At 37.1% G+C, this 12,481-nt stretch overlaps 1 protein-coding gene across 1 annotated transcript in view; it reads right to left on the reverse strand.

Moving 5' to 3' along the window:
• Positions 1-1,501: 1,501 nt before the first annotated feature.
• CNBD1 (cyclic nucleotide binding domain containing 1) overlaps positions 1,502-12,481 on the reverse strand; it is a 493,800-nt gene continuing 482,820 nt past the window's right edge. Inside the window, exon 15 of the mRNA XM_068983440.1 lies at positions 1,502-1,666. Coding sequence (XP_068839541.1) covers positions 1,502-1,666 — 165 coding nt within the window. The remainder of the gene's footprint in view (positions 1,667-12,481) is intronic.

The raw sequence follows: 12,481 nt of genomic DNA on the forward strand, positions 1-12,481 counted from the left end.
AGCACTAAAGAATTAGTGCTTCCAAACTGTGGTGTCAGAGAAGACTCTTGAGAGTTCCCTGCACTGCAAGGAGATCCAACCAGTCAATCCTAAGGGAAAGCAGTCCCGAATATTCATTGGAAGGACTGATGCTGAAGCTGAAGTTCCAATACTTTGTCCACCTGATGTTAAGGGCTGACTGGAAAAACCCTGATGCTGGGAAAGATTGAAGGCGAAGGAGAAGGAGGAGGCATAGGATGAGATGATTATATAGCATCACTGACTCAATGGACATGAATTTGAGCAAACTCTGTGAGATAGTAAAGGACAGGGAGCCAGACACAGTACAGTCCATGGGATAGCAAAGAGTCGAATGTGACTTAGCAACTGAACAGCATTATTAGTATTAATTCTATTGGTTAGTTTCTTAAATTTATAATATATAAATAATTACTGAAATGTCTAGATTTTTTTCTTTAAGCAACCCCACCCATCATTCTCAAATACCTTAATATTTCCTATCAACAAGAACTTTTCCTACATGCTTATAACTGTCAAAATTAAGAAACACATATCATGATTAAGAAGCTGTCTGCCTAACTTCTCTACTTTTTCTTAAATTTTCCTTTCTTCCTTTAGTAATTAGGACATATTTTATGGGGGGGGGGTGGTGGTTACTTTAGAAATGCTCCATTCCTCTTTGCATCTTCAGCCCTAATTATTTATTTGTGTTTGGAAACATGGTTTTCAATTGTATTCAAAAGTTATAATCAATATTATATATTGAAATATAATTTATAGTGTAACTAATATATATTGTATAGATAATATACATAGATAAATAATATTATATATATTCAGACTCCAAGCAGCAGCTGCTACATATGCTCATTGCTATGGAGTGTCCCTCTCCCAAGGTCTCTCAGTGGATAAAACAAGTCTATACATCCAGTTAAACCAACATTCAATACTTTCAATTTCAGTGTTCTACTACAGGTTTCTTTCTAGTTTTCTTTTTCTCTTTTACAAATTGTAACTAACTTCTCTAATAGTGAGTAAACTGGCTTAAGGCATCCTCAACATATTTACGTACTTGGTTAATCTTCCTGTAGGTGATCAATTTCCTATCTCTAGCACTATTCACTGGTTGTTCTTCCTGCAGATGACCAATTTCCTATCTCTAGCTCTGTTCACTTCCTCCTTAGGGAATTCCCCCCAAGGAAGCTCCATCTCAGACATCCCACACTGGGTCTGCTCCTGCTATCCCAGTGCCCTCCTCAATAATCCTGGATATTGACACTGCCCGCTGGTGGATCCCTGCCAATGGACAGACAACAGCCTCTTCAGTGCCTCCTACGTGATAGTCCGCACCTTGTCCCCTCCCTTCGGAAATCCTTACCCCATGCAGACTTCAACACTAGGGCTTGGCAGCACCCTATGCAAGGAAGCAGCATCCTGCTTCCCTCCTCAAGCTCCAAAATCTTGCATGGCATTTCTAGACCCTCTGGAAGGGATCTGCCCTCTATGCTCTCCAGGGCTGACACTCTTTAAAAGGGGCAGCCCTCCTAAGTGGGCAACCTTCTCCAGCTTCAAAAGCTCGGGACTCAGCACCAGCTCGGCACGTCACCTTTAGGCTGCACGTGCGCTGACACTGTCTGCTGTCCTTCTGCTGGGAGGCCCTCCCAACCTGAAGATAAGTAATTTTTCTTTAAACTCAGAGTGAATTTACACTAAAAATAGATATCTTTTGTCTTGATAAATACTGATGATGCTTTCCCATAAACATAGTAAACGAAAAAAAAATATGTCTTCTCTTGACTTCCATTAGAAATACAGGAAAAGCACTAAGAAACTTCAAGATTTATTTCCAGTGCAGGTTGGTAGGGATGGCTGGTGGTCCTGCTGTGCACAGTCATTCAGGGACCCAGACTCTTTCCATCACGTGGCTCCTTCATTCCAGAGGCCTCAGAGTCCTCCTCCAGATTTTCTGAATCCAGAACCAAATGAGAAGATGGAGAATGAAGGATCATGCGTGGAGAATCTGAAAACTACAGGAAAATCTGAAAAAAACGTAATCTAGCTGTGTGTTCAGGAGAGAAAAGTGAAAAGGTTTTGTTGTACAAACAGCTAATTTCATCACAACATTATGTTTAGGCCTTTGTGAACCGCAAGGATAGTTCATGGCTGATCATATAGAAGAAAAAGAGATATAAATAAAATTTTTGTAACGTGTATGCCAACTAAATAATAAGTTGTTTCAACAAAATGGAAATGTCATTGAACAATAATAAAGATATTCTAATAAATATTGGGATTTTTAAACTGGATTTTTTTGGTAGGTGATATATTGTAATTTTTTTCAGATTTTATTAGAAAGAGATTATAAGAGGCAGCTCTATATAAGATATAACATGAGTTTTCTCTGATTCCTTTTAAAATAACCCTTAAGAAATCATCCAATTTTAGTTCTGTGAGAAACAGACCTATGAAATCAGCTACAGCTTAAAATATTGAAGATACTATACTTAGGTAGCAAATATTAACTCTTTTTCCTTCTCTGTTTAAAGTGTCCTAATCTTACCCACTTAAGCTCTCAAACCTATCACAAAATGTTGCCTCTGAAGAAACAGAGCACCTGGAGTAAAGAAAAGAAAATGTTAACAGCATATATACTTTAAAATCCATCTCTAATTGTTTACAGTGAAATTTAATCTTGCAATTTTAGATGATAAGATTAGAAAATTAGATTCTTGCAATTTAAATCTAATATCCATTTTCCAAAAAAGTAGTAACATTGTCTGATGGATTAAAGAAACATAAATAATAATCAAATTATATTGTCCTATTTTCATAATTTTAGGAAACCATTCATTTAGAGTATTGCTAATAAATAAGAGAGAGTGATTATTTAACAAATACAACAAAAATCCATTGTTTAGCAAAAGCAAAACACAAACAAACTTTCTAAAGGACCTAATCCAACCTTAAGCAAAGACACATGACTTTCAATCCTTATATTTGTACAGAAACAACATTTAGAAAAAGAGTATAGAATCTTTTAGGTGGAACATTAGACATCATTTTATTAGCCCCATAATACTAGGCTTCTTCACTGGCTCCATGGTGAAGAATCTGCCTGCAATACTACCCAATGCAGGAGATGTGGGTTTCATTCCTGGGTGGGGAAGATCCCCTGGAGAAGGAAATGGCAACTCATTCTGGTATTCTTGCTTGGGAAATCCTAAAGACAGAGGCGCATGGGAGGCTACAGTCCATGGGATCAGGAAAGAGTTGGACATGTGGTAGCAACTAAACAACAAGAAATAGCACTGCAAGTTTTCTCTGTGAGTTTCTCACCACATGGAATCCCAGTCTTAACTGGAGCACTCCCCTGGGATGGAGTTTCAGCCGTTTCCAGGAGAGCAAGGGCCACTGGCGGATAAAAGGATCTGATAAAGTGTTTACACTGTCTTACACTTACAATGAAATGTCTTACACTGGTTTGAATCAAAGTTTCTTATGACTTTTAACTTAATTCCTATTCTATAACCTGAACAGTGAATACTTTTACACATTCTACATGAAATATTTTTAATAATGATCACATAATGTAATTCATTTCCTTTATTTTGTGTGCCTTTCTTAATATCAATTCTTTAACATTTCTCACTAAATTTTCAACTCTTTTTTCAGAATGTCTGTGCCATTCCTAACCAGAAAAACATATATGAGAAACAACGTACTTGACATTTGCAATGTCAATTTTCACTTAAAAATGTGTGATAATACCCCAATAATGAAATTCACTTGAACTTCTCTCATGCAATTTCAAATAGAAGTCTTATTATGCTCATATTCTGTTACTTATATTTATTATTTTGAAAGAATGATGATCTTGTTAGCTCACAAAATTTGGCATTTAACCTTAATTTCTTAAGGAAAAATAATTTTATTAGGCAAAATATTCAATAGGATTTGAAGTATTTGAAGTTGTTTTGTAAAGTAAAACATTTTATACTTGTTTATGCAAATATATGGGTTTCCTTGGTACCTCAACTGGTAAAAAAATCCACCTGCATCAAACCCAGGTCTCCCACATTGTGGGGAGATCTTTTACCGTCTGAGCCACCAGGGAAGGTGAAGAATACTGGAGTGGGCAGCCTATCTTTCTCCAGGGGATCTTCCCAACCCAGGAATCAAACTGGGATCTCCTGCATTCCAGGTGGATTCTATACCAGCTGAGCTGCCAGGGAAGCTCTGTATATGCCTATTATTAAAGAAATGCCAAGTATCCATTCCCATTGAGAACTATTACCAGAAGAAAATGTTCTCAATTATTAATATAGAAATATTCCTGCTTCAGTTCAGTTCAGTTCAATTCAGTCACTCAGTCGTGTCTGACTCTTTGCGACTCCATGAATCACAGCATGTCAGGCCTCCCTGTCCATCACCAACTCCCGGAGTTCACTCAGATTCATGTCCATCAAGTCGGTGATACCATCCAGTCATCTCATCCTCTCTCATCCCCTTTTCCTCCTGCCTCCAATCCCTCCCAGCATCAGTCTTTTCCAATGAGTCAACTCTTTGCATGAGGTGGCCAAAGTACTGGAGCTTCAGCTTTAGCATCAGTCCTTCCAAAGAAACCCCAGGGCTGATCTTCAGAATGGACTGGTTGGATCTCCTTGCAGTCCAAGGGACTCTCAAGAGTCTTCTCCAACACCACAGTTCAAAAGCATCAATTGTTCAGCACTCAGCCTTCTTCACAGTCCAACTCTCACATCCATACATGACCACAGGTAAAACCATAGCCTTGACTAGATGGACCTTTGTTGGCAAAGTAATGTCTCTGCTTATGAATATGCTCTCTAGGTTGGTCATAACTTTTCTTCCAAGGAGTAAGCATCTTTTAGTTTCATGGCTGCCATCACCATCTGCAGTGATTTTGGAGCCCCCAAAAATAAAGTCTGACACTGTTTCCACTGTTTCCCCTTCTATTTCCCATGAAGTGATGGGACCGGATGCCATGATCTTCATTTTCTGAATGTTGGGCTTTAAGCCAAAATTTTCACTCTCCTCTTTCACTTTCATCAAGAAGCTTTTTTCTTCCTCTTCACTTTCTGCCATAAGGGTGGTGTCATCTGCATATCTGAGGTTATTGATATTTCTCCCAGCAATCTTGATTCCAGCTTGTGTTTCTTCCACTCCAGCATTTCTCATGATGTACTCTGCATAGAAGTTAAATAAGCAGGGTGACAATATACAGCCTTGATGTACTCCTTTTGCTATTTGGAACCAGTCTGTTGTTCCATGTCCAGTTCTAACTGTTGCTTCCTGACCTGCATATAGGTTTCTCAAGAGGCAGGTCAGGTGGTCTGGTATTCCTATCTCTTTCAGAATTTTCCAGTTTCTTGTGATCCACATAGTCAAAGGCTTTGGCATAGTCAGTAAAGTAGAAATAGATGTTTTTTCTGGAACTCTCTTGCTTTTTCCATGATCCAGCAGATGTTGGCAATTTTATCTCTGGTTCCTCTGCCTTTTCTAAAACCAGCTTGAACATCAGGAAGTTCACAGTTCACGTATTGCTGAAGCCTGGCTTGGAGAATTTTGAGTATTACTTTACTAGCATGTGAGATGAGTGCAACTGTGCGGTAGTTTGAGCATTCTTTGGCATTGCCTTTCTTTGGGATTGGAATGAAAACTGACCTTTTCCAGTCCTCTGGCCACTGCTGAGTTTTCCACATTTGCTGACATATTAAGTGCAGCACTTTCACAACATCATCTTTCAGGATTTGAAAGAGCTCAACTGGAATTCCATCACCTCCACTAGCTTTGTTCACAGTGATGCTTTCTAAGGCCCACTTGACTTCACATTCCAGGATGTCTGGTTCTAGGTGAGTGATCACACCATCGTGATTATCTTAGTCATGACGATCTTTTTTGTACAGTTCTTCCATGTATTCTTGCCACTTCTTCTTAATATCTTCTGTTTCTGTCAGGTCCATACCATTTCTGTCCTTTATTGAGCCCATCTTTGCATGAAATGCTCCCTTGGTATCTCTAATTATTTTGAAGAGATTTCTAGTCTTTCCCATTGTGTTGTTTTCCTCTATTTCTTTGCATTGATCGCTGAAGAAGGCTTTCTTATCTCTTCTTGCTATTCTTTGGAACTCTGCATTCAGATGCTCATATCTTTCCTTTTCACCTTTGTTTTTCACCTCTCTTCTCTTCACAGCTATTTGTAAGGCCTCCCCAGACAGCCATTTTGCTTTTTTGCATTTCTTTTCCATGGGGATTGTTTTGATCCCTGTCTCCTGTACAATGTCACGAACCTCATTCCATAGTTCATCAGGCACTCTATCTATCAGATCTAGGCCCTTAAATCTATTTCTCACTTCCACTGTATAATCATAAGGGATTTGATTTAGGTCATACCTGAATGGTCTAGCGGTTTTCCCTACTTTCTTTAATTTAAGTCTCCATTTGGTAATAAGGAGTTCATGATTTGAGCCACAGTCAGCTCCTGGAAATTTTAGATTCATTACCTCAACTTTTTTCAGATCTCTGCTCACATATCAACCTATCCACAGGGCCTTCCTTATCTGAGCTTTACAGAATAACACACTTCATGTGAAGTACTCCACTTTTTGCTATCTTTACCCTCATAAGCTTGACTGCAATCAAAATCATTTATTTATTTACTGTTGATCTCCTTCCCTAGACTTCTGGCACTTGCTATATGTCACCTACTCTGCCCTCTATACTCAGATACTGACTGGAACATAGCTGGTACATAATAAACACTTGATGAATAACCCAATTAAAGAATACTCAATGGTAGGAATCAAAGAAAATTTCCCACGCTTTGGAAAGTGTTATGTGTTCAGAACAAAAGATCCCAACGTTCATTGACAAGGAGTCAAAAGAGAAACTTAAAAAAATATAACACAGGGAAAAAAATGAGGTTCACCTCCAGATTATGTACTTGTAAAATGAACAATGAAGCAGTAAAATAATATTGAAGCTATATTTACTCAACTAACCTAGCATTCAAATGTGGGTTGAAAGTAAAACATTTTGGTATATAAAACATAGAGAAATGAGCACATTAAAAAAAATCCTAGTGAGAAAAGGCACATTGGAAGACATAAGAAACAAAAAAAAAATAAATAAAATAGAGGCAGTATTTCAGAAATTGCTAACAATTCTGCATTAACTTTATAGATGAATTAAAGAACACTAGATAAACTGGGATACAAAACATAAATCCGCATATTTTATTTGGGTCCTATCATGCAAACTCATTTCTACTGGAAAATGGAAGCGTGTATCTTGATCAATGAGTACTATGATTGCTCTATATAAGTTTCCAATAGAAATATTGATATTATGTTTTATTTTGTGTTAGGATGAAATATTAAAGGACAAAGTAGATCTTAGTTTTTATTTCTATTATCTTCTGTATATTTCATTCTTGAATCAGATGAGTCAAAATTTTGAAAAGAGAAACTGATATCTCTGGTTAACAGTGTTAAAGACAACATATAAAGAAGACATTGATCAAATTATTTCAAAATGCAATTATTTTTGAAATAAATTGTTTTTGAGGGACTCAAACAGTTATGGAACCAAACTCAGTCTGATACACTATTTATTTTGTTTATTTACTAAAAATAAAAATATAAGTGTAGCTTATTATAAAGTTTTTAAAAGTATAAAGTATATGGAATAAACATTTTAAAAAATCTATCTTAGTGTTCCCTCCAATGACACTTCCTATCTTATAGCAAATCATCGACAGATGACAATGGCAAGTTCTTCTAGAACGTGAAAGTTAGACTTATGATAACAGGGACATAGACCTATAAAGATATGCTGTCAAATATATTACTGTATTCAGAAGGGCACCAAAAGGATTTTGAGAAGGAAGAATGGGATTTCCTTGTTTCACGACAGGAAATCAGTCCAATTCTCTAATCCTCATGAGAACATGCATTATCAGAACTGACATATAAATGCATTACTTGAATAAGAAAATTCACTTGATTAGCAAGTAATTTCTGATGTATACTTTGACAATTTTAAATAAAATACAAATTAAATTTTAAATATAAATAGCATCTAACATTTACAACAGTCTTCATTTATAAACATGGCAAGTGGACTAGGTGTATTTTTATGTTCACCTCATCTTAACATCTTAGTGGTTAAAGATAAAGAAAGACTGCTTCCACATTTAAACAGCTTACATCTTAGTAGGGTAGAGAGGTGACTTCAAATGTCTTATCAGTAAAATTAAATGATGCTTAAGGTACAAAAGCAGTGTAGAACACTAGAGACAGAGAGGAATTTTCCCAGCAGTGTTGCAGCTTTGGGAAAGACTTTAGAGAGAAAATTTCCTGTGGACGGGATTAGAAAGATGAACTTGCCAGGCTGATAAAAGAATAGAACATATAGGCAAAGGCACAGAGGCATGAAATAGGACAGCACACTAAAAATACTTGCAAGCAATTTTGCTTTAGTTGATCATCACAAAGAGTAAATGGCAGGAGAAAGCCCTGGAAAAGTCTGTAGGGGCTGAGTCATGGATGAGCTGGTATTAGCTGAGTTACTTGAACTCTAATTTATAAGCCATGGAATATGAATGAATGGGTTTTAGAACTAGAAGAGAGTATAGAGGTTATATTACCTAAATTTAAAAATTTAAAGTCATCTACAATCATTTAATAATTGTGATCTGTAAGCAGCATCACACACCTTAGACTCTATGTCCATTTGTTTAAAAAAGTCCAGAGGTTAATCTTCACGGAAGAGTCTGGAATACATACAATCAAACGGGGAAAACTGTGGGCTTAGAGCAAAGGTCATTAACTTGAGAAATGAATCAGGCTTGTTGGATCACATAGGAGATTGTTATCAAAATCTGATTTGGCCTAGATTCCCTATTACATTTCACTTGTTTCAATTGTTATCGAAAATTTGAAATATTAATTCACCACATTTTTTATTTTCAATCAGTTAAAGATAGTTTTATACACTTTATACAAGGCCCTGAGCTGAGTGCTATTGTGAGGTTTCCGAAATTTGAAAAGTATTGTCCTTATAATGTATACTCTTGTTGAGGATATAGGGCCTAAACATTTTAAATAATAAATAATGAAAGATTTCAATAAAAGAAACGGTCCCAAGGTAACAGCTTTATTGCTGAATCTCTTTATGGCTAAAGAAATAAGCACTGTTCACTTGTGGCTTCCTTAGATATTCCTGTTATCTTCAGTTAGAAGATTTATTACCAGTCTTACCAAATGGGTCTAGTCTAGACAGAGTAGTTAGTCAGTCATCAAAAATAGTTTGGGAATTATAGCATTAGATCTAGGGTTAGTCATCATAAGCCATATTGCAGAAATGAATGCCAGAAGAAGCTGATGATCAAAAGAGAATAGGATCCTTAACAATGGAAAAGATTGAGTACCTTAATTCATGTAGCAGAAGTCATCACAAGTATAAGACTGCATGGAATAAAGTATAAATAGGTAAAGTATTAGTTTGTTTGAGTCAAAGCCTATCAACAGAAAATTGAAGTTGAAACTAAACACTCAGTGAGTTTCCAAGGCAGTCCCAGAACTCTTCTAGTCTTTAAATGGTGTGAAAGCAGAGTAATGCAATATTTGACTATTTTAAGGACTGTCTTCAATGCATGATGCTCTATGGTACCATTTGATACCAAAGGTCGGCCAAGGATCTATAAATTTCAAATGTAATAAATTCAGAAATAAGTAGATAAATCAACGAGGCCTACATTATCAGGAGTGTGTTGTCAAACTTTATTAAAAGATGAGATGTTGAATGTCTTTGCAGTCAACAGTCATTAGAGCAATGATGGGCATGAGCATGCACACTATTTCACACTTGAATTAATGTGGATATTTTCTTCTTACTGATGTTTTCTTTTTAAAATGACATAGGAATTAATCTCCAGACTTATTTCAGTTACCCATAAAATTTGTATGAACGATAGTTTATAAGCAAAAGAATTTCAAAGATAATAGTAGAAATTTTAAGACTATCCTAAAATCATAACAATAAAATTAGATAAAAGTAAATATTTACATATGGTTATTTACTCCAATACTTTTGCTACCTGATGCGAAGAGCTGACTCATTGGAAAAGACTCTGATGCTGGGAAAGATAGAGGGCAGGAGGAGAAGGGGATGACAGAGGATGAGATGGTTGGATGGCATCACTGACTCAATGGACATGGGTTTCGGTGGACTCCGGGAGTTGGTGATGGACAGGGAGGCCTGGTGTGCTGCAGTTCATGGGGTTGCAAACAGTTGGACATGACTGAGCGACTGAACTGACTGACTGACTGAATTATAATTTCATATAAGCAGTCAAGAAAGAAGGTAAAAAGAAAACAAGTTTGTCAATTGTACACTAAATATTTTTAAAAAATAATTCATGAATTATATATATATAATTCATGAGTTATATATACATATATATCCTATATATGTACCCAATACCTAGATTAAATAAAACAGAATTCTGTCATATTTAAATAAAATTGTGGGTCAATTAAATTTTACCTACAACTTCCCAAATGAAATGTTAATATAAAATTTAGCATTCCTAGAACGGATTACTCAAGATACCCATTACTCAATAGAGAGGGATTAAGAACCTGGGTTCTGAAACAATGTAGCCTGATTTCAAACTCCAGCCATAAACTTTATTAGGCAGATGATTTGGGGATTATCCAACTTCCCGGTACCTCAAATTATTCTCTTAAAAACAGATACTGATAGCACTGCTTCATAGAATTCTTGTGAGGGTTTGACTATTAAATACAAAGCATATAGTAAATTGCTGTTCAGTCACTAAGTCATGTCTGACTCTGCGACCCCATGAAGTGCAACATGACAGGCTTCCCTGTCCTTCACTATCTTCCAGAGTTTGCACAGACTTATGAACATTGAGTCAATGATGCCATCCAACTATATCTAATCTGTCAAATATTATTACTACTCAAATATGGCAATATAAAATCAAAGAGAATTGAAAATACAAAAGCTACTTCTAGTATCTTTTGAAAAACAAAGCTCTGCTGAATGTTGTATTTTTCATTTTTAATGTGAATCCATCAATTTCTTGCAGAAGTATTTGGTAGCATTTATTTCTATTATTAAAATGAAGAATGCGTGATTTAGGAAAAAGAAAAGTAATATCTGTGATAATCACAGGTCATTTAGTTTTCTTATCATTCTTAGACCTGTACAGAAATTGGTATAATTCACTCTCTATTTTGGGCCTCCCTTTTGGTTCAGCTGGTTAAGAATCTGCCTGCAATGCAGGGAGACCTGGGTTCAATCCCTGGGTTGGGAAGATCCCCTGGAGAAGGGAAAGGCCATCCTCACTAGTATTCTGGCCTGGAGAAGTCCATGGACAGTCCATGGAATTGCAAAGAATATCTGTGATGATCACAGATTACCTAGTTTTCTTATCATTCTTAGACCTGTACGAAAATTGTTAGAATTCACTCTATATTTTACCGTCTCTTTTTTATGATGCCTGGTTATGACAAAAGAGGGCCTGCAAGTCTCCTGCGTTGCAGGCAGATTCTTTACTGTTTGAGCTACAGGAGAGACCTAACTTTTCAGCACTTTTCCAAATGGGTAACCCCTCTGTTCAGAGAAGACGATGGCACCCCACTCCAGTACTCTTGACTGGAAAATGCCATGGACGGAGGAGCCTGGTAGGCTGTAGTCCATGGGGTCGCGAAGATTCGGAAACGACTGAGTGACTTCACTTTCACTTTTCACTTCCACGCATTGGAGAAGCAAATGGCAACCCACTCCAGTGGTGTTCTTGCCTGGGGAATCCCAGAGACGGGGGAGCCTGATGGGCTGCCATCTATGGGGTCGCACAGAGTCGGACACGACTGAAGCGACTTAGCAGCAGCAGCAGCAGCAACAGCGACCCCTCTGTTAGAGGCTGGATAGGAGAGGAAAACAAGAAAATCCCAACAGGCTATATACATATTCAAACAGGTTCATGACAGATTTTTGTTGTTCCTCGGCAATTATGTTGTTATTATTTATAGCTTTCCTAACTCTTCTCATGTGCTATATATCGTATCTGTTTAAAAGCCCTGGTTCCAATGTACGGGCTGGGGTTGGGGGCGGTCTTCTTTCCCCTGCATTCCACAGAGACGCTGAATGGTTTCTAGCTTGGTGTAAATTTGTCTTGATATTTTGTGACTGGTGCTGTGTGAGTAATGAAAATACTGTATCAGAACCCTGCATTAGAAAGTAGGCAGGCTGACAATATGCTTGTGCTTTTGGCTGCAAAATATAAGCAGGCTGCTGTACTTTATGAAAACTTCAACCTTCACCCGCCTCTGTGTGCAGTGACAAGGCTACACTGAGACAGTCCAGATGTTACAGATGCATGGATCCCACTGAGCTGATCTTTATCCTGGAGGAAATCCCAGAATATTCTGGC

The sequence above is a fragment of the Capricornis sumatraensis genome, chromosome 11 (assembly GCF_032405125.1).
Source record: "Capricornis sumatraensis isolate serow.1 chromosome 11, serow.2, whole genome shotgun sequence".
Classification (NCBI taxonomy): Eukaryota; Metazoa; Chordata; class Mammalia; order Artiodactyla; family Bovidae; genus Capricornis; species Capricornis sumatraensis.